The sequence below is a fragment of the Ylistrum balloti genome, unplaced genomic scaffold, assembly GCF_031769215.1.
Source record: "Ylistrum balloti isolate Yb309-2 unplaced genomic scaffold, AGI_CSIRO_Ybal_v1 Utg369740, whole genome shotgun sequence".
Lineage (NCBI taxonomy): Eukaryota > Metazoa > Mollusca > Bivalvia > Pectinida > Pectinidae > Ylistrum > Ylistrum balloti.
Genome location: NW_026781950.1, coordinates 525,800 through 552,896, shown reverse-complemented (window position 1 = coordinate 552,896; position 27,097 = coordinate 525,800). Strand labels below are relative to the sequence as shown.

The 27,097-nt window shown below is 35.0% G+C and overlaps 1 protein-coding gene across 5 annotated transcripts in view; it reads right to left on the bottom strand.

Annotated features, from left to right (window-relative positions):
- LOC132543135 (heterogeneous nuclear ribonucleoprotein K-like) overlaps positions 1 to 27,097 on the bottom strand; it is a 50,535-nt gene that overhangs the window by 11,849 nt on the left and 11,589 nt on the right. For 3 of the 5 annotated variants that reach the window (XM_060206597.1, XM_060206598.1, XM_060206600.1), the window contains exons 2-7: positions 26,245 to 26,314; positions 16,669 to 16,856; positions 4,236 to 4,345; positions 3,238 to 3,294; positions 2,073 to 2,116; positions 466 to 550 (exon numbers count right to left, since the gene is read on the bottom strand). In XM_060206597.1, the coding sequence (XP_060062580.1) occupies positions 466 to 550; positions 2,073 to 2,116; positions 3,238 to 3,294; positions 4,236 to 4,345; positions 16,669 to 16,681 (309 nt within the window). In that variant the 5' untranslated portion in view covers positions 16,682 to 16,856; positions 26,245 to 26,314. The remainder of the gene's footprint in view (positions 1 to 465; positions 551 to 2,072; positions 2,117 to 3,237; positions 3,295 to 4,235; positions 4,346 to 16,668; positions 16,857 to 26,244; positions 26,315 to 27,097) is intronic. The other 2 variants (XM_060206599.1, XM_060206601.1) reach the window with 1 other exon arrangement.

The following is a 27,097-nucleotide window of genomic DNA, read 5'->3' as shown; positions in this document are numbered from 1 at the left end:
CACTAGTCCCTCTAATGTATTCCCATGGTAACCATCACTAGTCCCTCTAATATATTCCCATGGTAACCATCACTAGTCCCCCTCTAATGTATTCCCATGGTAACCATCACTAGTCCCTCTAATGTATTCCCATGGTAACCATTACTAGTTCCCCATAATATAATCCAATAGTAATTAACTACCACTTGTAACCGTAACTAGTCCCACATGATTTCCTGCGGATTAATTTACAGCAAACAAGTAAATAAGAGCACTTCTAGACCAGATTGACCGTTCAATTGTTTGCCTTATGAACAAGTACAACATTTCAATATATATATATATATTTTTAAAAGACATGAACAAATTTTGATATCTATTTAAAGTTTCTACGAAAAAGGTCATGTAATTTGAACAGTCAAATTTGGACATGAAATGAAGATGTGAAAGGTAAACACACAAAAAAATTAAAACGAGTACTGGTACCTCATCACTTACATCTTCTAGCTTCGGGATGATATCGAGGGCACAATCAAGGGCGGTGCCGATGTCAGCCCCGATCGTCAGCACACTGCAATAGATATAACAATATTGATGTCAAGAATGTGTCCATTGAGTACCAGTAAAATCACACTGAACAAAGCAGAAATCAAAAATACCTCAAGAAAAACTTTCCAATGATGTGCTAAATCAAGTCATAGTGCTAAGGGAGAAAAAAAAGGGGAACAAAAAGTCTTGTTTATAAATCAGTCTTTCTTGTTTGGATATTTTGAAAATTGCTTTGACATGCACTAAAATTATTTGATAGATTAAACTCCTTTTAATCCTCCACTTCAGACATTATCAAAATTAAAATACAGGCTGACAATACTTTTTATCATTAACAAAACATTAAAATACATAAATATCATAAGTTTCAACTGAACTTCTGAGAAAAAAGAAAAAATTCAAGAAAAAATTTGAAAAAAAAAAAAAAAAAACCCAAATATTAAATATTAGCATAAAACTCTAGATCCAAGCAAGAATTATAAGTGGCACAAGCAAACACAGTGAAGACCTAGAAATTTGTGTGAGCATGATATTAAACTTTAAAAAGTCAACCCCTGACAGGTCAAAGGTCATATAAATAACTTGTTGCATATACTTAAAGCCATTATTATTATTTTTTTTTTTTTTTGTAAATTGATCATGAGAATGTTATTTCCAAAATGTTAGTAAGCTTCTACATGAGGTGATACAAAAACTACCTCAGAGTGATCAGTTTCAGTACTCCATGGTAGTAAGAAATTAATCCATTGTGTTAAAAGTGAATGTAAAATCAACATATGAGCCAAAATCTTGAGAATTTTACTCAATACTACAAGTTATGATTCGCTAGGTACATCACAAACCAGTGCACAAACAAACTACCCCCATCAACAAGTTACCAATAAACAGAAGAATGTGTGAGAGTAGCTGTGCATCAGAATTTTTATCGGTTTCTTTTTCTTTCAAAATAAAAAGGATCATAATTTCAAGATCCTTTTTTCCACCCCATTTCAAAAATGCCTGAAGGCAAAAAGGTCCAAACTCAAACATTTAATACATATTTCCAATTTCATCCAAATCAATTGTTTTCTTAACAATTTGAGAGATTTCTTCCAATGATTTATGGAGAAGATAAAGCTTGAGGTTGGACTGATGGGGTTTGCTGGGCCAGAACCTGGCTACCGACTGGTCACACATCCCTTAGCTTGTGCATCACAGAGCAATACATATCAGGAAGTAAACCCAAAAAATATTAATGGGAATATTTCATCTTTAAACTAAAATTTCTACAGTGATGATATTGATTCCAATTCTATCAATAAGAATTTCTTTATAAAAGAAACCAGATAGGTATGTATTCCCAATAACAATTCAAACCAAAGCATGCTCCCAGATTTGATCCAGATTTGAACAGGTAGAATTACATGAGATCCTAATATGGATTATGAAAAGTCCTTTCTAAATGGTAATTTGTTATATTTTTCTTATCTATATACTACTTTCTTCTTTTGACTGCTCAAGACACGAAAATTGAAACTGATTAAATAAGAGTTGTTGTGTCATACCGTTCGGGGCAGGTACTATCGGGAACTGTGACACTGGCTTTGTACTGTCGGGGCGTTGGACGATGGACACGGGATCAGACCAGTGTACAATCAGCGTTCCGTGGGCCAGGACAGTTGGACGGAGGTGAACATTTCCATGTTTCGTTCACAGGGCAGGGGGTCGGTTGGATTGACGTCAAGTGTGGATGTTGGACGGACATACGTACATTGGACGATGTTATTGTACGTGTAGTAGCGGGCAGGGCGAGATTTGTGGGACAGGCCAGATATGTATGGATGGAAAAAGGAGAAATCGCAGCATGGCTTTACAATATGGACAAAAAATTATATACAAAACAGAGTATAATAATAGGGAATCACAGGAATATTTTACTTGGCATGAATGACACCAGGCTCGGAATCCGGCTAATACTACTTGCAAGAACACAAGATTGGCGGTGAAAATTTGCAAATCTTTAACATATGAAATCATCACTAGAACTGGGATAAACAAACAATTCTGTAGAAGACAAAGAAATAATGTTTAAAACAAGACATGAAGTCATAATGGATTCAACATCACACATTTTCGTTTAAAAGGCATGGGCAAAATCATTAATTTTCCACTAGCTTGGATCAATACTGGCCAGAAGGGCCATTCATAGATACAATCAATAAACAATGCCCAAGGTGGGCTTATCCCCAAGTCAAACATTGACTCAATATGGATTTACATGACAAAATAAAACAGTGGAATATCATTATTATAGACAGAACCTGAACTACATGATTAGGAAATAAAGGCCATAGGGCTTAAATATCTTTTATCTCTACCTAACACAAACAATATGGCATAAAATAATAATTTACACCAATATGACAGTAAAACACCCAGAGAGATTAGCATCTTCAAACGCACAGGTCCCCACCGTGGTGGGCAAAACAGCAGGGCGGGCCCACCAGTCATCAGGAGGAGCGTGGGGTCAGTTGTGGGGTCATGACCCGTCCCAACAAAAATAGGGACCCTTTCTTGGACGAGTCAATGGACATCAGACCAGAATATGATATGGGGCCCAGACCAAGGACCAGAAAACATTATGTGTCGAGATTGATATCAGCCCCTAATACCTGAAAAGGAATGGCATGGATTAGGGGCAATAGGGGGAGGTTTGTCTCCAATACTTACATCTTGTCTCAGCCGCTTGATGTTACTTCCTCCCTTTCCAATGATAGCTCCAGCATTCTGTCGAGGAAATAGCAACATTATGTCTCACAAACAAGACTGTCATTTCAATCAAACAACATCACTACTGTTCCTAATTCCTGCTATGTAAAACTTTGGGTTAACAGTGATAGTGATATTAGGCAACCTATTAATTAACAAAATTTTAACTTAACCTATTTCAGTAAACTAATTCATAGTTTCAACAAATGTCCTACAGAAAACTTACCAACAACAAGACAGAACAATTTAAACAGACAATCAAGCAAAACAGACAATAAAAGCTGAGTTCAATGATAAATTTTCCCTACATTATTCATATATACTTATGTATCTTATGGCCACATTCACATTTTAAAGACATCTTTATTTCAGTACTTTAGTTGTGAACAGGTTTTAACAATGTGTCTGATCATCAACGTGTAAGAGATAACTATAAATAAGACACAATTATAATTGATCATTTGATTGTGCTGATATTGTGTTTGCTCTCTAATATAATGTATCCGTTCGATATACAACAGGTACTCCTATTAATGATAGGTTAGCCGGAAGTACGACACAGCATTGTATGGGTATGACTAACTCGGCATAGATTTTCAATATCATGCCACGATTTAGTGAATGGTTGCTATGGTGATACTATGACACATCAATTGTCACTGTAGGATCTATAAATCAGACAGCCATATTGTATTGTTAACAGATGTTATGGACCTACAAACCACAGCTCTCCGGATCCTGTCAACAATGACAGAATGGTTGGTATCATCATATTTCTTTCCTCTTGTACGTATGTTTTAATTGGCTTGCATTGAAACTTCGAGTAGACAACAATACATAGAAAATAGAAACTCCAAAATATTTTATTTTATTAAGTCTTAGAAAATATGAAAACAATAGTGACAGAAAGTAAACTTGATTGTAAAATTACTTATCTTAAAAAACATAAAACTTCTTACTTTGCTGGCCAGTAGGAAGCGGAGTTCGATCTTCTGTCCATCTCCCCCACGTCTTCTCTTGTTGTCGTAGTCTTCCTGGTAGTCATCCTCGTGGGGACGCTTCATGTTACCTGCACACACAACACAAACTACTATAGGAATGTCCAAGCACACATTATCATCAAAAGTACATCAAGGATATCTATATTCCTTAAATTTAGCTTGTCAAGGCACAGACAAAGGTTATCATGACCAACTTTTCAGGAATATCCACATTCCTTAATTTTTCATTAAAAACATGAAATGTCTAAACCCTTGTGAGGCATGGATTATCAAGACAGAATTTCTTGGAATACCTTTCTTCAATTTTAAATTTTACAGTGTATCGGAACATCTTAAAATGAATTTCGCATGTACTTTTAATGTGACAATTGCTTTTCTTCTTAAAACACTGAAAATATCCACTGCTAACAGACTTGTGTATCATCAGTGATCACCATTAAAAAATGATATTTCCAGATTTAAAAGTATAAAGGAGAAAAGGGAACATGACTATAACGTTGACCTCTGACCTGGCATCACTGAATATGTCAGGTTCAAAGACATATTGCAGTTAACACTTACATTACACAGGAGAAATACTTGTGCTTTCTGTGGCTTAAAAATAACTTGGCTATTTTAAATAAATACTATTAAGTTCTACATGATAAAACTGGAATATTTATCAATGCCAAGGACATCTAATAGAATACCAAAATAAAATATAGAATGGCCTACAAGGACAAGGAGATCAAAGAACATTTCCCCTATCAACTACAATGTAAATCAATTCAACAACAGCCAGCTGTCTTTAAAGAGTTTTATAAATAAATAAATCCATCCACAAGGTGGGAGTGCCTGCTCAATTATTAATGGCAAAACCTGTACATGGCCTATTTGCCTTCTACACTTGCACCCAGACAAAACTGTAGGTTACACATACACACCACGGCAAAACGGCATCAATCATATAAAATAAGGACTGATATATATCAAAACCATCACTTTATTGTTTATGCCAGTCATCCACTGCTGTTTTAGAATCTTTTGATAACTTGTAGGATTCTCTCCCCTTATACCACAATTTAGACAGCCACTATGGGTGTAACCAATCCAGAGTGATCAAAGACTTTTTGATTGAATGCAGTTACTTAAGAATGTGCCTGAAACAAAATATCACGAATTTCAGCTAGCTACTAAACTCTGCTTTTGATCACTTGAAATTTGGCATTGAGTAAAGATCATTTCTAAAAAGAAAACGAGTTATCTACAAACCATATGTCTCATTATCTTTCCTTCTCTTTGTTCCATACAATGCTGAAGTCATATGTTCATTTTGCTTGCATTTTAGAATCATTCCTGCTAATGAAATTTATACATGTATCGGCTTCATTGAACTAATACTAAAATAAAACAAACATTGGTGTAGAGTGGCCACAAAGGCACAAAGGAGCAGACACCTTTCAAAGTCAAGATCTGCTACAGGTAGGCATGAGTGCCCTTGAAAAACGAAGATAAACGTCACAGATTAATTCTGATGGGAACTGCTTCAACTTGGTCCAATTTATAGAAGCTGCCTCAGTCTTGGTTTGCATGTCTAGCCTCCATTGCTTGGAATTAAACAGCTTTATATAGAGGTAGAGGCCACATCAAATGGATTCCGCTTCAATGACAAACTCAGTAAAACCATTTCTCAAAGAGCCTAAATGTAACTCATTTAGCTAATGTAGTTAGATAGACATGTATGTACTCTAGAAAACATCAGATTGTCTCTGTGACTTTACAGTACAAGACTTCAAATACTTCTATCACTAGAGGTGGAGTGGCAGGTGGAGGCTTACAGGAAATACGAAATTATCTCTGCGACTGGACAAAGCAAGCAATCAACCCCTTCACAACATTTCTATCACTGAAGAAGGGGTAGGGGCTAGCAGAATAAGAAAACAGGCTTAATGGAATCCAGACCGAGTACAATTTTTGTCCAGTTTCAAAATGAGATATGAGCTGTGATGATGTGCACCAAACTGTTTGAAAAATACAAAGTCATGAGCTGTAGTGATGGGCAGGTTGGCATAACCTTCGTTGACCTATAAAGTTTGTTTTCACCAATCGTTGCATGGGTATCTGATCACAGATAAGCTATGTAAAATTCATACTCCTGTGCAATCAGCCCCTATTAACCTGAGAGGAAGTAACAATTGATTTTCATCCCCAATATCAGGCCTTTCCCCTCACGCACATGCAAGGTAATGCTTACAAATATAACAAGAAGGATACACCACTATGTATCACCTCTGTAGCAGATGCATGTGCCCTTCAGATTTCATCAACCATTCGTAAACAGACTGATATAAACTGACATTGATAGGTGTTAAAGTCATGGTGACCCAATTACATGTACCACTTTTGCAGGTAAATCCATGTACTTCATATCCTTAACAGAAGCTGATTGTACACTGACCAATCGTGTAAAAGTACAACAGTTAAACCAGATCTCTGACCAATCAACAATGGTGTAAAAGTACAACAGTTAAACCAGATCTCTGACCAATCAGCAATGGTGTAAAAGTACAACAGTTAAACCAGATCTCTGACCAATCAGCAATGGTGTAAAAGTACAACAGTCTGAGAAACCAGATCTCTGACCAATCAGCAATGGTGTAAAAGTACAACAGTCTGAGAAACCAGATCTCTGACCAATCAGCAATGGTGTAAAAGTACAATAGTCTGAGAAACCAGATCTCTGACCAATCAGCAATGGTGTAAAAGTACAACAGTCTGAGAAACCAGATCTCTGACCAATCAGCAATGGTGTAAAAGTACAACAGTCTGAGAAACCAGATCTCTGACCAATCAGCAATGGTGTAAAAGTACAATAGTCTGAGAAACCAGATCTCTGCTCAATCAGCAACAGTTAAACCAGATCTCTGACCAATCAGCAATGGTGTAAAAGTACAATAGTCTGAGAAACCAGATCTCTGCTCAATCAGCAACAGTTAAACCAGATCTCTGACCAATCAGCAATGGTGTAAAAGTACAATAGTCTGAGAAACCAGATCTCTGCTCAATCAGCAACAGTTAAACCAGATCTCTGACCAATCAGCAATGGTGTAAAAGTACAATAGTCTGAGAAACCAGATCTCTGCTCAATCAGCAATGGTGTAAAAGTACAATAGTCTGAGAAACCAGATCTCTGACCAATCAGCAATGGTGTAAAAGTACAACAGTCTGAGAAACCAGATCTCTGACCAATCAGCAATGGTCTAAAAGTACAACAGTCTGAGAAACCAGATCTCTGCTCAATCAGCAACAGTTAAACCAGATCTCTGACCAATCAGCAATGGTCTAAAAGTACAACAGTCTGAGAAACCAGATCTCTGACCAATCAGCAATGGTGTAAAAGTACAACAGTTAAACCAGATCTCTGACCAATCAGCAATGGTGTAAAAGTACAACAGTCTGAGAAACCAGATCTCTGACCAATCAGCAATGGTCTAAAAGTACAACAGTCTGAGAAACCAGATCTCTGACCAATCAGCAATGGTGTAAAAGTAAAACAGTCTGAGAAACCAGATCTCTGACCAATCAGCAATGGTGTAAAAGTACAACAGTCTGAGAAACCAGATCTCTGACCAATCAGCAATGGTGTAAAAGTAAAACAGTCTGAGAAAGCAGATCTCTGCTCAATCAGCAATGGTGTAAAAGTACAATGGCATGTGAAATTGGATTTACTGTAAACTGACCCCAGTTTTAAAGTACAGATGAAATCAAATCTACAGTACACTGACCAATCGTATGAAAGTACATTAGTTTATGAAATCTGATCTCTGCTCAATCACCAATGGTATAATAGTACAACGGCCAACGAAATATGATCTACTGTACAAACAAACCATTGATTCCTGTCATTCTCAATGACTACCAACCTTGACATTTTTCCCAATCACACAGATTTAACATATAATAAACAATAGTGAACAAACAGATTGCCTGTTAGCACATCTTCTCTTCATCCCGATACAATTAATCATATTCCCATTAAATGCCACTGGCCTATACTACACAAACCATTCTACTGCTATCATAATGTCAAAACAACAATTATCTATATCTGACGAGTTGTCTGACCTCTGGTAGACTGTATAACGTAGCAGCGGACACAACTTGACAAGACAGCAACCGTCAACAGTAATTAGTAGTCACCATCGCCATCCCAAGGTAATGTCATTACAGCAATACTTTACAAACAAGGGAGAACAAAATTCAATACTGAGGAACAAAATTCAATACTGAACTTTTATAATCCAATTGTGGAACAATTTCTTATTCATTAACATTAAAACATGGTTTATGTCCTTTTACAAATATCTAAAAAAAAAAAAAAAAACTTTCAAAATATCAATTCAATAAAAACAAATCTCAGTATCAATGATTATTTACTAAGAATGTGACCAATACTGTTTTATCATATCTGCTATTAATCCCTGTTTTTACCTATAAAATCCATGCTACTGTATGATCTGCTACAAAAATGAATTCCATTTGCCATTCAATGATTATCTGTAGTTCTTTCTTCACTTTTTCAATTACTTGTCAACAAATTTCACCCTTGAGTCTGCGAATCATTTTTCTTTCAATGATAGTAATTAATTTCCTCTGTCGATCTTTACTAGAATTCCCGACGGTATTGTACGTGTGCTACCCCTGACATTTCCCTACTCCTACCTGACTCCTACCCTGTACACAACAATAAAATTAATTTCCTTATTTCAGATTGATGTTGGGCCTGCTTAGCCAAGCTGCACCTAATTATGAAATATTAATGAAGCATACTTTAGATATAGTTATTGTAATCTGGGAGACAAATTCCCTCGAGAAAAGGACACCGTTGACCACTCAAAAGCATCAATGTGTCCGCCCCCAGGCAGCAGGTGGCCACAGCAGCTGACCACTGACCAATAGCTAACAAATGCTATGGCTGATACCTGGCAGACCTTCAGCTGACCAGTGGTCATTATGTCACATCTGCATTAGGAGCTACTAATGATGTGTTAATGACAGCCAACATCATGTCACATGACCGCACCTTTGTTCCCCTGGAGCAGCCAGATAATTAATGAGCATGTACTTTTATCAGCATGTAGCTTAAACATGTAACAAATACAAAAAAAATAAGTCAATGCTCTATTTTTCATATTTGTAAATCTTTTATGAGGTAGCAATATTTCAGAGTTGAAAACCCTTATAAAGCACATTTACACACTTGGTATACTTTTTTGTTTTGTTAAATAGCAGGAAAACAAAACCTATGTAAAAAATAAATGTTTTGTTTCCAAATTTATGGAATTGCTCACATAAAGCATCATCAGTGTTTCTAACATGGAATATCATTTCAAAAACATTTTGATGGGAATCAGATATGGAATGACCCCAAATGTCTTATACTTGGTGTAACACTGAAGTAAGTTTTTAATCAATGATTAGGTCTCGGAATAATCTCTCAGAAATACCTGGTTTTATTTCACTTTAATAACCATAACTTATCAAACAAAAGACTGAAATGTACAATCTAAACAGATCAATTATAATGTCCATCCCTGTTGAAAAAGAAAAATTTAGCTATCTGCAACTTATATAAACTTGTCAGATATATTTATGTCAATTTTACACTACTAATCCAATGTACATTGTTAATATGAACTCTATTCAAAAGTATCATTTTGCTGATTAAAAGATCTTTTCAATACTTTTTATAGTTTAAATTGCCATACATTTCTGGTCAGTGAATGGATAGAAATTCTGCCTGAACCAAACAAAGATTATTTGCTATCAATGTCCAGAGTTACAGTCCTATTAATAAAGGAAATTTTAGGAGTGAGATATTAAAGTTCTGTATGTTCAGGTTGGAAACAAACTTAGTATGATACAAGAAGCCATAAAGCTTGTTTGTTGTAAGACAAGGACATTAAAGTCAGTTTTTACCTGTGATCAGGTGTTGATTGGAAATGTTACAGGTAAATGGATACAAGAAACATTCAACATACCTGGCCATAATGACATGGAGAATGATGAGGAATCAATACCCAGGCAGCCCAGCACATTACGTAAAAAAAATCATCTGCCTTTAAGCCCTTTATATACAAGAAGTCAGGCAGGATGGGGGTCACACTGCAAAATGGCCGACTGGTAGGCATCAGTAGTTGGCACCATGTCACCTGAGCATACCTGTCATGCATTGTTAGGGTACCAGGTGCCCTACCGGCTCATGAAAGCACACCCGAGTCTCTGCTACCTATCTATAGGCACAGTGGGTGTTAGCTAGTGAAGCAAGTGCCATGTAACCACTACTGGCTCTCTCCATAGTCATTTGTTGATACAGTTGCCATGCAACGGCCAATCAGATCATGCCAACAGGACCTGTGATCCAGCTGCTGACGATGCTAAATTCTGATCATAGGAATTCCAATAACAGGTGATTTTGCCTCCTCTAATCAGGGCCGGTAATTCTGCTACTTGTGACATGTGGCTCTACCAACCAGCTCTAAACCTGATAACTTGACACCCTACAATTTTGGTGATAAGGACTTTCCCAGTAAATCTATATTTATTAATACCATCTGACACCAAAAATCACCTTGATATTAATAATACATGACAAGCATAACATTTAATTAAATAAAATGTTATTAAATGTAAAAAGTAATTGGGTGTACATGTGCAAGTATAAAAACACACCTATTTCAATACAGTGTTTTTATTTAGACAAAATCCAACATAACAGAATGCTAATGATATAAGCATTATTTCTTGCGTTTATGATTTGTCCACTTTGAATGAATTAATTTTGATGTTTCTTGTAAGATGTAATTTTCAACAAAAAAACAAACATTACACATACTATATTGTCAGGAAAAAGTTTAAAAATTATCTTTCTCTGTTTCATGTATCAGATTAATCTTTTTAATAAATTTAATTTCAACTCATCGATCCTTTGACACCTGGATTATTTTTTTTTTTCATTTTACAAAATGAATACTTGCTGGACAGTCATTCTTTTAATACGCCCATTAGTTACAGTGTTGTCCCAATATGTAGCTTTTTCTCAAATATTTCACAGAAATTAATATTTTTAAATACAGTCTGTGTTCTTTCTTAAACATATGCCCATGACGAAAAAAAATTCTTTTTAATAATAAAGAATTGGAAGCCACAGACTTTATTCAATAAGGTTAGACATCTGCTAGGGGGGGAACAAAGACGAACCTTACAAATGTCTTTGGCACATGTTATTTTACAGCAGAACAAATATTTGACTTGCTATATTTACACATCTCTTGTGAACAAACCACTACACAAACAATAGAGTTGTAACTTGACAGAAAATCCCAATTCATGAAACATCTTTGTCATCTGGAGAGCAGAACAAGGGTCTTTTCACTTTATTATATGAACCAGTAATGGAAAACTTTTCTCAAGTAAATGGTTTGTTTCTTGAAAGAATAGCTTTTCCAAACAGTGCAGATATTCAGTTTTTAGAGATTTTTTAAATAGGCTTTTTGATTTCAATCTATCTTTTCTTTCCATTTCCTTTTCTTCCTCAACTGTTTCTCTTACATTTCTTTTTTTTCCCACTACCAAACCTTAAAATACAGTTTACAATAAACAAATATAAAGTTACAATATTTTTTCACATAATTTTTGTGTTTTGTGCACTTTAAAAGCAACCAACAAACCAAACTCCTGAAACCATTGGGAGTATAAGTAGCAACTTGGCAATATCTCAACAATTTCTATAAATAGCATTGATGAACTTGTCCTTTGAACTGTAAAACAGGAACTAATCAGAAATATTGTCTTCGTTAACCTTTTGCATAAAATAATTTCTTAATTCCTTAAGAAATAGGATTGAAAGATCAAGTGATAACATTAATTCAGAATGGGACAAGCAGACACAGGAAACACCATATGACCCTCATAAAATTTTAGGGACAACAAAACAACTACTCAGTGCTGTTCTACACTTTCTTTTGTTATCCCAATACTGACATCCAACATGAGTTCTAACAATTACAATGTCTCACTTCCACAGTCTAGCATACTCCACCATTTTCTCTATATTATATGTCCCAATCCCCTATGCCAACTCAAGCATATCGTAGATCCATTAGCTGGGAAGTACCACAAGCTTCACATTGATTTCAGGTGAGGACAGGTGGCCTTTTCACCGACACTAATTAGGAAATTAGGCTAAATTACATTATATTACACGTTCTTACCATCAGTTACCAGCACAAAAACAAAAACAACATGCCTACGCTACATTAAATATTGAAGTCAAAACAGACCACTGTTAACATACCTTAAAGAGGTGACAAAGGTTGACCTAAAGCTTTCAATAAAACACACTTGCTAGTTTCACATTGGACAGTACCGTCAAATTAAATCATACAGTTAAGTTTAAGGGTTGGTACTGCGAGCAGTTCTTGTGATTGTTCAAAGAGATATTGCAATATATCTCGGTAATATCTTGGTATATCATTTTTTAGTATACCTAAATTTTTTTTGTAGAACAAATGTGTACAAGCACAAGCATAATTTAATGCTGTGATATACTGTAAACTACATTCTGAATTATATATCACCACACAATAATTCAAGAACATGTTAAATAAGCTGAATTTGGTTTTCAACAAAATTTCTCTACAAAAGTTCTGCAGATAAATCCCTAAAACATTTGTAGAAAGAAAGTTGCTGCAATATATGGCAATAGTGAAAATTATATTGCAATATATTGTCAATATACAAATATTGCACTAGACAATATTGACAATTGCAATATCATTGCAAATCCCTAGTTACATAACTGTAAATAGTGATTCAAATATAAATCCAGGGTTTAATAACTGCTTTGAGATAAACCTTTTTGCCTTATTTAGGGGAAGAAAATTGTTTAATTGAACAAAATGTTTTCGAGAGTAATGATATGAAATAATTTCAATTGGGAATGGGGCCTATTATCAACCCTTTAAAAAACCCTGAAATCATTAAACTTCCATAGAAATCGAACATATTACTGTAATATTGTAAAACTGTACAATATCATTTTACCAATAGACCTCTAAGGTCAGGTACTACACTAAATCAGATCTTCCCTTTTTAAATATGTCACAAGTAAAATGATACATCAGACTAGGATATCCAAACCCACACAGGTAAATTCACCTGTGGTACTAATTCCTGTTCAACATCATTGAACTGATATCAAATCATCCATCTGTTTGCTCATCACGATTTTGCATGGCCATTTGATCATACCTTATCATTTAACACGGCTTTAACATGATGAGTATTCTTGTCGTTGGGAGACTGTGCCGTCCATTTCCCTACATCTCTTTCATGTGCGCTGATGGAAATAATGGCTATGTATGGTCTTTAATCACTCTTGCTGGCTTTAATTACCTAACCATATACTGTCCAGAGCAACCTTTACATGACAATGCCTCTCCACAAGCCAAGTTGTGGTATGCAGAGTCCATACAATAGAAATACATACTATACAGAAGATATTTCTCATTACATATTTCCCTATTTTGTGAAGATTGGGTGAATCATTGAATTGCATCTTCGAATATTTCATATATCAAAAGATATGTCGGGAAAGCCCTATGAGAATCTTTACCAATTTTCTTTTGCATTTTGTGAAACCAAATTTTTTGCATTGGATCTAAGTATATATAAAATACCTGAATAGGAGTCGTTGTCAATAGATTTTCTGAAGTTCCTTTTCTATTCTGTCCACTGGCCTTCTCTCTTTATCCCTCCATTTTTCACCTATTCATTTCCTTCCCCCACTTATCTTTATCTCTCTTTCTCCTCCCCTAACCCTTCAATCAATCGAACAGTTTGTTTCCCTAATATGCTGTAAAAGCATCAAATACAAAGCACTATCATTATAAACATAATGAGCCTTGTCTTCAAATGAAAATGAAAATTGTTAAGCACAACATTAACAGAACAATAATATTACAAATCTAACAAGATTGCTCATAAGCATACTGGGTTGCTAACTACTTGAAAATGGACGAAACACATAATGAAGCATGGCACAAACAAATGCTGATTATGACCAGCAATGTGATTCTTTTGAAACATGACACCAGCATTCTTCTGTCATGATATGCATAAACACACAGTTTCAGGATGTAGTGCATCTATCTTCGAGTCTAATTCCAGTAATAACTCTAATCCAAACCATCAATTCAGTCATGAAAAAATGCATAATAATCATTAAGTTACTTGAACCAGAAACTAATTTGGATCTAACAGAAAACTTGCCAAGAGTTGGGAAATTTTACAACATAAATCTTCCTGTCATTTGCAAGACACATCTGTTTGTATGAAATTGGGGGAGTGGTCATGAAATTTGTGTTCACAGAAAAAAAATTGAAGTCTATTATAAAACTCACAATTATCAAACTTACAAGCAAGTTAAAATCTTAAATGTTAACCTTTAAAAGATTTAAGTTATCATCTATATATTTCTTAAATAAAACACTGTTAAAGAGAAGTGATATATCAAATCTTTCTGGAAACAGATGCTGATCCTGAAAGTCAAAATTGATTCTGTCTTTACCTGAAGAGAAGTCCCTAATAATAAAACTAATAATACCAAGAAGTCATCAATACCTGTTATCCTTCTACACCTTTTTGATAATTTTGTATACAAACACCACTGAAGCTATCACAGGTCATGGATTATCATAAATTCCCAATTTCCTGTACCACTTAACAAAGGCTGATTCACCAAATGTTACTAAATAATTCTACAGTATGCTATCCAATTTTTCATGTGGTTGTAATTGACAATATCTAATACCGAGTCCCAGTCTAAACATTAGCTCAGGTAGCGATCTAACCTGATGTAGTCACTACAGTGTACAGTGATCTGGTGTGATGTGGACACTACAGTGTATGGTGATCTGGTCTGATGTTGTCACTACAGTGTACAGTGATCTGGTCTGATGTAGACACTACAGTGTATAGTGATATGGTCTGATGTAGACACTACAGTGTACAGTGATCTGGTCTGATGTAGACACTTCAGTGTACAATGATCTACTCTGATGTAGTCACTACAGTGTACAGTGATCTGGTCTGATGTAGACACTACAGAGTATAGTGATCTGGTCTGATGAAGACACTACAGTGTACAATGATCTGGTCTAATGTAGACACTTCAGTGTACAATGATCTAGTCTGATGTAGTCACTACAGTGTACAGTGATCTGGTCTGATGTAGACACTACAGTGATCTGGTCTGATGTAGACACTACAGAGTATAGTGATCTGGTCTGATGTAGACACTAACATGATCTGGTCTGATGTAGACACTACAGAGTATAGTGATCTGGTCTGATGTAAACACTACAGTGATCTGTTCTGATGTAGACACTACAGTGATCTGGTCTGATGTAGACACTACAGTGTACAATGATCTGGTCTGATGTAGACACTACAGTGATCTGGTCTGATGTAGACACTACAGTGTATAGTGATATGGTCTGATGTAGTCACTACAGTGTACAGTGATCTGTTCTGATGTAGACACTTCAGTGATCTGGTCTGATGTAGACACTACAGTGTACAATGATCTAGTCTGATGTAGTCACTACAGTGTACAGTGATCTGGTCTGATGTAGACACTACATTGTACAGTGATCTGGTCTGATGTAGACACTACAGTGTACAATGATCTGGTCTGATGTAGACACTACAGTGTACAGTGATCTGGTCTGATGTAGACATTACAGTGTATAGTGATCTGGTCTGATGTAGACACTACAGTGTAGAGTGATCTGGTCTGATGTAGACACTACATGTACAATGATCTGTTCTGATGTAGACACTACAGTGATCTGGTCTGATGTAGACACTTCAGTGATCTGGTCTGAGTTAGACACTACAGTGTACAATGATCTGGTCTGATGTAGACACTACAGTGTATAGTGATATGGTCTGATGTAGACACTACACTGTATAGTGATCTGGTCTGATGTAGACACTACACGTACAATGATCTGGTCTGATGTAGACACTACAGTGTACAGTGATCTGTTCTGATGTAGACACAACAGTGTGTAGTGATCTGGTCTGATGTACACTATACAATGTAAAGTGATCTGGTCTGATGTACACACTACAATGTACAGTGATCTGGTCTGATGTACACATTTAGAATCAAATATCTCAACAACATAACAACATAGTAAAGAATTTTTGGCATTTTTTTTTTGTTTTCTATAAACCCACGAACAGTTATCAGCATTAGTTTTAAGTAATTTTTTCCAAACAAAAAATATTCATAAATAAAACTCAGTATGTTGACAACACCATAAAAATAAATATCTGTACATACCATCATCTTCCATGTTGTCTGTGTAGGATTTATCTGGCTTTTCCCCCCTGAGTTTCAGTGGCTGATCACGTTAGCAGCTGTGCTTAACAGTACAGGAAGATTTGATACAATCAATCAATTTCCCAGCAGGTAGAAAATACAGGTAAGTCTCGGGTTCACTTTTATATCAGGACTTTGTTGTTTGGATCCTGGCAGATAAAAACAAAAACAAAAAAATGTTTATTTTCATCTTATAGTAAAATCTGCTAATGTAATATTCTACAACAGTCTTTCTATCTTTCGGGACAATCACAGCTTTTTGATCTCAATCTAATGCTATATTTCATTGAAACTACAAGATTTGAAATTATGAAATAGAAAGACAAGTTCAGAATGACATATTGAGAAACACAGAAGTAAATGATGTTAAATGAACTTGAAACCTCATGACCAGGTAAGAGTAAGTCAGTGAGACAAATGTTGCAGACAGCATGCATAAACGTCTATCAACATCTAAATCCAACTGTCAAAGAAAGATTTGAATGGTTTGTGAGTTTCATGCCTTCTCTACTTCTTACTTTTACATCTAATGGTTAAAATTTTTGTAGCTTAACCAAAATTTTCATGAAAAGTCATGAAATAATGTTTTGTGTATACATTTTATTTTCAAAATCTCTACCGTAAAATCAGTCAATTTTGTGGGGAATTTATTTTCACTGATTTCCTGGGTACACTTTATGCACAAATTCCATGTATATGAACTGTTACAGTTAGTGAAAGTAGAATTTTTGAGCTATATTCAACCACAAAAAAGCATTGTTTTGAAAAAGCAGGAATATCAAGTCCCACATATATATATGATTTTACAGTAATTTTTTGTGGGTTTATTTTATCCACAAAAACAGCCAACCTCAAACCCCCAAACCCACTGATGATAGTATTCATCATTTATAGAGAAGATCGAGTGATTTCAACATACAATTTAATCAATAGTCAGACTACAACTTCTTAATCAATAATTTCCACTTCAAACAGGAAATAAAAAGAATAAGTTCACATAAAAGATATTCATTACACTCATCACTAGCTCAACATTTACACTATAAATAACAAAACGAGTGCTACAGTTCATTTCAATTTGGTCTCATTCAAACTGATAACGATTTACTGGAACAAAAGGGAAACACTGACAAATAATTAATAAACTTTCAATTTTTAGAACTGCTGATATAACAATTGATGGTTTTGAATTCTATGTTTAATTATCAATTTCCTTTTGGATTTCAATGCCATTGAGGAAAGTCGGACATGTCCTTGAGAAGCTGAAACTTCATTGACACAATGCGACATGGCATAAAAATGTCCATAGCATGATTAATTGTTTCAAGGAGTTGCTGACTACACCTGTTAATTTGTAGTTGTATAGAATTTGTAAGATTCATTGTACATCACATGTCAATACAGCCAAGGACAGCAGAAACTGTTACTCATCTTCAACAACTCAAAACCTCATACAAATTTATTCCATTCCATTCTTTATGCATTTTCTATGCATTACTTTGTTAAAAAATTATTCATACTACAATCACCATGATTTTTAAAGTAAATTTCACATGATATCACGTGTAGTTTAAGTAGTCGTAAGAAAAACAAAAAAATCAGATCAATTTGCAGAACGTATTTTCTCTTTAACTCCCTCTCAACCTTTTTTCTTTACATTATCATTTATAATTTGCTTAACATTTCTTCATTGGGAGTAGGGCTGTAACAAGTACTGAGAACCCTTATATAGGTCGGGTTTGAGAAATAACTAAGTCCAAAAATGTGTACCTGGTTACCCATCAAGAAACAATCTGTCTTCTGTATGTTTTTATATTACAGATTATAAAAGTGTTACAATATCTCACTCATTTGTTCAGTTTTCCATCACTGAGGATGACACATCATGTTTGTTACATTTTCACATTCAAATTTTTCTTACTTCGGTTTTCTCACAACCACATTTCATTGTGGGAACTGTCAAACACATGTGTATACACGGCAGACTTGTGTACTGTACTTTACCCTGTTTCCATGGATAACACACAAGGATTCATAAATGTGATGTCACATGATCCATCGCTCTCGCATTGTAGTTACCAAATAACATAAAATGATATACAAATAATTAAATGTTTTATTCAATTATTTCAGTGTTTTGATTCTGGGTTGAAACTTTTGCTGGTTCTTACGATGTCATTGTCGAGCATGATAACTGTCAAATACAGTGTTCTTACGAAGTCATTGCCAAGCATGATAACTCTGTCAAATACAGTGTTCTTACGAAGTCATTGCCAAGCATGATAACTCTGTCAAATACAGTAATGCCTCAATCCCACTTTACTTCCTGTTGCTCATGTGCATGTAATACCATCTTCCCATATTTGGGGTAAGTTTGGCGTTTAGTCAACTTTTGACCCGATGCAATTTTTCTCAAGATCAGTTGATAGGTACAAAGAAGGAATACAATAGTATCATCAGTGAAGTATCATATCGTAGATTTTTATTTGTTCCACGAAGTTACAAGCCCTTTCATTAAAATGACAACTGAACAAACATTGCACAACCAGCAAGCCATACTGTCATACAATGTATCTAACAAAGACAGCTACAACTGTCCAGCCAGCACCAGTTTCAGAATGGTCAGAGGTGACAGATACACCCTTATTAGAAGGAACTATCATGTGAGGGTATATCTGTTGTGTACAAAGTAGAGATACAAAAGATAAGACAGTAATAGTATCATGACAGATATATAGTGTACAGAATGGAGACACACTAGGCAGTAGAAACAGTATAAGGATTGATGCATCGTGTACTGGTAGAGGCACAAAACTCTACCCAGGACAGAAAATAGAAATAGTATAAGGACAAATACATTGTGTACAATGTAGAGACACAATACAAAAACAGTTGAAATAGTTTTAGGTTACATACATTGTGTATAGAGAAGAGACATAAAAGACAGACCGTAGAAATAGTGTTAGGACAGATACAATGTGTACAGAAAAGAGATACAAAAGACAGACAGTAGAAAATGTGTTAGGACAGATACATAGTGTACAGAGTAGAGACACAGAAGACAGACAGTAGGAAGTGTTAGGACAAATACATTGTGTATAGAGAAAAGACACAAAAGAGAGACTGTAGAAAAAGTGTTAGGACAGATACATTATTTACAGAAAAAGAGACACAAGAGACAGACAGTAGAAACAGTGTTAGGACAGATACATTGTGTACAGAGTAGAGACAAAACAGTAGTAGATATAGTGGTTAGAGCTGATCTGTTGTGTACAGAACAATAGATAGATAGTACAAATAGAATTAGAGACAATCTTTTTGGAATAAAACAATAGACAAACAGTAGAAATAGTGCGGGTTTTGTAGAATCCTACAGTGATGCCAGAGGAATAATTTTGTTTGCAATACAAAAAGAGATTGTAAAGGGTGGAAGCCATATTTTATAGAATTGTTGGCATCACTTTTGTGGCCTGTTATCAGTGTTTTAATGGGGAATATTGATATCCTATAATCAAACACCAGCTATTGTTGACAGTATTGATGACATCTCTGTGACATGGTACAGCACGGCGAGGTCTGCTAACAACAACTAATGGGAAAAAGAAGGGCGGAAAACTCCTGCTAGATACCCACAATTACCCTAACAAGCATATTGGACTTTCTCTACTTTTGTTCAGGTGTAAATAAAACCATTTTGTTGTATCACACAGCCGTGAGAACCTTGGAATAATGCTCGTCACAATGCTTGGCAAGTTCTGTTCAACAACTGAACAAATATTGCACAACCAGCAATCCATACTGTCATACAATGTATCTAACAAAGAGAGCTACAACTGTCCAGCCAGCACCAGTTTCAGAATGGTCAGAGGCGACAGATACGCCTACCATTGTTTACCCTTGCCTAAAGCCAAAGGAAACAGGGAAACACTTCTATTCAATGGTTGTCCTGACTATACACAACGCTCCTGTTAAACGGAAGTACTAGCATACCCTATATTTCTAGGCTATTACTGGACTATTTACACAGTGGAAAAAATTCAAATTATTGCCATCTAAATTATTTGATTTCAATAAAACACTAAAAGCAACATTATGTACCTACCTATTAAAGGTCAATCTTACCTTAACCATACTAGACAACAAATTGTTAGCCATTTATTCATCGGGTGAAACAAATTTTCAATGAACATGGTTTTACTGACTGACAAAAAAAAGGATCAATCTAGGTTTTGGTTGCATATTCTTTTTTCTAAAAAGGGGAAATATTATCTGATTTGCAGGGAAATTTCCCTGTCCTTGTATTTGCTTCGTAAATGAAAGCACAAAGTAAAATCTGCATTATTCCTCCAAAATTTTTTCTATACATTGACATAATATCAACACATGTCAATGTTTCTGATAAATTTCTTGTGAAATTTTTCACAGGAAATCTTCGTTAGGGGGAATACTGCTTCAAAGAGGGAATTTTCAAATAAGGAAAATATTTTTTGTACAAAATGCCTGATGGGAAAATTTCTGATAGATTTACCCCTATAGAAATTCAATTCATCTGATTCCTGCTTTACAAATGTTCCTGAATATAGCAATTTTGTTATCTATGCACTCCATCTTCCCCTTTTCTATAAAACTTACAATAAGGAAACATTAAAATTACATACCAGAGCAATGAACAAGAGGCCTAGCAGCCTTGATGGTCACCTGAGGTAAGCAATATTGAATATAAAGGTTAAAAGATAGTTATCAAGTGTCATAAAACAGAAATTCTGACATTGAATCTAGTAAGCCAGTGTCAATACATGCATACCATCAAAACTGTCATCCTATACTGGTAATTCTAATAAAGTTATTTTAAGTAGGAAATAACCAACGTTATCATCAATTAGTGAAAATTAGTGAAGTCTTAAAAAAATATTCCTCCCCAGGGACTCATTTTCATAGTTAAAGCACCTTAAGGTACTTCAACTCTTGAAGAGTATTTGATTATAACATATCTGGATGTTGAGAAGATTTTTTAAAAATTTAAGTAATTTGACTCCTTTTGGCCCCATCCATCAGCCCCTGGGGGTCAGTCAGGATCAAAATGGGCATACCATCAAGCCATCACCCTTAACTCATAATTCTAACAAAATTTGAAATATTTACTATGGAAACTGAACAAATTATGCTCAAAAATCTAGTTTTCCTCTATAAACTAAAGTAAACCTTACCCCCTTCCCGTGGGGAAATGTGAGACCTTGGAACTATGAAATTAACGTGGGCCTCAAATTTAATGCGTCTTACTCGCTATTTGCGAGAGAAAATCCAAGTCTGAAAAATATGCACTTGCTTTTTTTAGCGAGTGGATTTATCAGATGCAAGCTGTAATAATTACATAACAAATAAATAAAGACGGGCAGTTCGTGGAAAAATTACATTTGTTGTTTATAATTTACCTCAACTGAAGCCTGTGTTCATTGTAAAATTGAAACATGAAAAAGCTGAAAATGAAAGTCACACACGCCATTCGGAGCACCCCTTGTACATGCACGTAAATGTTTGAAACCTGGATGACCCAGAATGATGTTACAAGCGTGTGTCTGAGTTAGATTGGCGTTGTTAACTATGGCTGAAAATTTGTCTACTTAAAAAATTTTGTCTTTTTTCAAAAGAAAAAATAGTAGTTCTGCCGATTAAGTGATTACAGACAAAAAAAGCAAGAATGATACATCACTAGTACAGCCCAATTGCAATTCTGTGAAGGCATTGGCCAAAACAGTTGCTAAATGGGAAAAAGAACTCAACATAACCCTAGGTAAACACATGACCAGCGACAATGTTGTTGATGAAATATGGAGTGTGGTGTGCAGAGAATATGCTACTAAAATTAACTTGTTGAGTTTCAATTTTTCAAAGTGGTTAGTAGTCTGTGTTTTCAGTTAACTTTGCGTTAAAATCATTTTCAGAAATAGTCAAATGGTTATTGATTCATCATTTATGTCCACTAGGACTGTCATATCATCGTAGAATATTTCTTGAAATATTGACATTTAATTTGAACTTACTACATGTATTAGTACATGACTCAAATTTACTGACTGAAAGTTGCTTGTTTATTGTTGTCAATGAATTTATTTCAATGAAAATATTGGGACAAAGCAGTTCTTAGTATAACATCGACATTACATACATTCTAATATTGATATCATTGGATGAAGAAAATTAATACACATGATCAATCACCAAAAAAAAAAACCCCATTATTTGAAGATTTACTGTAATAGCAAGTAAAAAGTCATTTTAGCAAGTAAAAACTTAAGGCACTTGCTGTTTTTAGCAAGTGACAAAATTGTTAAATTCGAGGCCCGTAATGATTTTGGTAAAGCACCTTAAGATGCTTCTATGCATGACGAATATTTGATTCCACCATATCTAGGTCTTGAAAAGAAGATTTTTGAAATCCAAGTCAATTTGACTACTTATGGCCCCGCCCCTCAGGCCCCTGGGGGTGGGGACTGTTTAATTCACAATTTTAGTTCATCTTAGGCCAGGGAAGGTTTCTGCAAAATTTCTTTGAAATTGGAGCAGGGGGTTTTTGAGAAAAAGTCCACAGTGTTAAATTGTTTATGAGCAAACGATGCCAGATGAAAGTAATTGCATTAGGTCACCATGAGACTTTGTCAGCAGAATTTGTGAAAAAAAGAAAAAAGGCTGTGAGTAACAACTAACCTTCTACAGGTATTTAATTCAGTGTTGAATGCAAATATTTAGCATCAAGAACCTTCACAAAGCTTATACTGCAACTAAACACTTACATTGTTTGTAATTTAAAAGGTACCCTAAAAAAAAGATCAACATACAACATTTGGAAATCCATTATGAACTTGTACTTTGAGTTGAATCCCTGAAATCACATCTTGTGAAATAAACTTATATAGTCTACCTATAATAGGTTAGGGCCTTATTTCGAGACAGATGTAAGATGTAGTCATTGGAGACAGAGTATCAAATGATCTCCATCAAGGGCCAATCCAACCTTCATGATTTTATAATGATCTATCAGTAGTGGTGTCAGTTATCAGATCCTGATAATAAAGTGGAGGGACACTTAGAGTCTGATCATCTTTGTAATGTATATCAGAACAGAAGGGCCTATAATGTTGATTTGAATCCATTTAATATGTCTCACAAATGATCTAAATTTGCTGAAATACCTATCATAACATTTCCCATAATCTTCACTTGCTATTTGAAAGTACCACTGCCAGTTAAAGGGATATTTCCTGGTTTAAACACTAAAATATGCTAGCTAAAATGCACATTTTATGTCTTACAGCTATCTGTATATTTTTTGTATGTCAACATTCTATTACTCATTTATCAGCTTCATTTAGATATCATGTGACATAAGACATAATTCACCACCAAATAACCATGTGTCATTAAAACAGAAGTATAAAGATGATAATAAATTTAGGATAAAAATGGATCAGCTATATATTCTCTTACTAAGTCTTCATTTTGAGCTTAATGTTGTCATAAACTGTTGTGTAGAGAAGAGCCCTTTTTCAGTTGTTTGACATTAGACAGCTTCGTTTACTGTCTTCTACTTCCACAAGATTTACCAATGTTGATTCAGCTTTTCTGTGGCTCACAAACCTGTCCATTTTGTTTTCCATGTCTTAGTTGACACAAGATTTTAGAGATCTAATGGTAATCTCTTTCAATAAACTGGTGAATTCTCACTGTCAGCTATTTGTATTTCGGTTGTAAACTACAGCAAAACCTTAGATTGTGCATGCTCATATTTCAACCGGCTGTTCACAAGCAGGAATAATATTTGTAGTTCTGGTGAAATGGAGAATTTTAAAGTTTCCCAATAAGAACATTAGTTTAGCTTCAGACATAAACTGTTTTTATCAAGTTAATAATTTTCACTACTTACATGAAAAAAAAAATGCCCTTTTGATTTGAATAAACTATAGTTCTCAAATTTCAATTTCAGCCCTCCGGCTGTCCGGTTACATTGCACTTGTCACTCTACAAGGTGTGCGACACTGACCTTCAAAGGCCAACATTAAATGTGCATGCCGGACCCCTGTACCGCACCTTGTAAAGTGACAAGTGCAATGTAACTGTCCAGCCCTCGGGCTTTCATTACAGAGAATCCCTCTCATCAATCACATGGTGATGCTTGGATGAGGGAGAGATTCTTCTACAAACAAGAGGCCTAGCAATCTTGACGGTCACCTGAGATAAGCAATATTGAATATAAAGGTAAAAGTAAAGGATAGTTATCAAGTGTTATGAAACAGAAATTCTGAAACTGAATCTAGTAAACCAGTGTCAATACATGCATACCATCAAGACTGTCATCCTATGCTGGTAATTCTTATAAAGTTATTTCCAGTGGGAAATAACCAACGTTATGATCGAAAATGCAATTTTTCTAAGTCTAAAAAAATTATTCCTGCCCGGGAAGAATTGTGAGACTCATTTTCATAATTAAAGCACCTCAAGATACTTCCATTCTTGAAGAGTATTTGATTATAACATATCTCGGTGTTGAGAAGATTTTTTTAATTTAAATAAATTTGACCCCTTTTGGCCCCGCCCATCAGCCCCTGGGGATCATTCAGGATCAAAATGGGCAAACCATGAAGCCGTCATCCTTCATCAATAATTCTAACCAAATTTGAAATATTTCCTATGCTCAAAAATCTAGTTTTCCTATTAAACTGAAGTAAACTTTACCCCCTCCCCATGGGGAAATGTGAGACCCTGGAGCCATGAAATCACAATTTTGGTAAAGCACCTTAAGACGCTTCCATTCATTAAGAGAAGATTTTCGAAATTTAAGTCAATTTGACACCTTTTGGCCCTGCTGTATTATTCAGTTTTGTTTAATTTGAGGTCAGGGAAGGTTTCTGAAAACTTTCACTGAAATCGGATCAGGGGTTTTTGAGAAGAAGTCAAAAGTGTTAAACTGTTAATGGAAGCATGATGCCAGATGAAGGATATTAGAATAGGTCACCACGAGACAATGCACAAATATCAAAATAGACATAAATATGTAAATATAGACAAAACAGATGTTTCCTTTAATGATAAATGAGAAATGAGTTTGATTTTTTGACCATCTATATCAGTCTAGGTTATTTCTTTTCACAAACTTTGCCAGACTTCTTTCCGATTCAAATTCTTTTGGTTAATCAGAAGAAGATATATAGCAAGTTGGATTCCTGTCACCTTAAATATGGGACAAAGTCATTATCTTTTAGCAAACTTTAATTTGTTGTTCTTCTAGCCAAGTGGACTAATAAACTATCAACACATTTACATGTTTTAACATGTTACAGTTTTAAGGATATCGGATCACAGGGTTGCTGATACAAGGAGGGCAGCAGCTAAGCTTTGATGCCACACCTTTGCAATGGTTTGTGTAACAACCAGTCTCACCAGCTTCAGGTTTGCAACAGAATCTGCCAAACACTTACCTGACCTACTAATTACATTTTGTCTAAATAAAACAAGTTAGCACCTGTATTGAATTCACCTTACCTGGTTCAGGTGTGAAAGTATTGATTCGTTGTTAACTATCAGCTTTGTATGCTCTTCTGAAGACCGGAAGCTACAACAGAAAGCGAAAAACATTTCATTTCTATTCAGAAAATATAAAATATTCAAACCGTAATACATTAATATATGATAACCTGATAACATGTATATATCACCTATACAACTGTTAGGTTACTGGTCGCATGCAGTAATGTCTTTGATAGATGATGACAAACTGGATCCTATATGGTTTTCACCAAGCTTCTTATACAGTATTCAAAGCAAACTCAGCTGTCTATTAAGTGCTTCAATAAACAGAGAGATTCAAAAATTAATATCAGAAGAAAAATGTTTGGAAATGAAAAATCAGGGAAGTTTTATGTAAATTTCTTACTTCAAACAACATTAAACCTTAAATATGTAGATCTCAAGATAGATAGAAAACACTTATTGTGAAAACATCACTTTTCGTAAAGAAAAAAAAAAAGTTTCTGACAGGCATCACTTTCATATGATAATCAATGCCATGTTCTAATTCTTTTTTTTTTCCCTTCAATACAGATCAGCATATCCAGGTAACAAAAATCAATTCTCATTTAAATATATGGAACATGGCACAATCATTTTTTTTTTGTGTGAGAAAGACCCTTTTTTATGCTTAAGAAATTTTTCATCACTGAATGCTGCTGTCCCTGAAGACATTTGGTCTTTACATTACTGTGATGTGTGCTGAAGTATATAGACAAAAGGCCCTGGGTCTGGAGATCAGTGAAGAGCTTGTCAGATCAAGAATAAATCAATCGGCCATCTTGTTGTGGTTATTGATCCTTACTTCCTTAAGGCAAACAATTTTTAA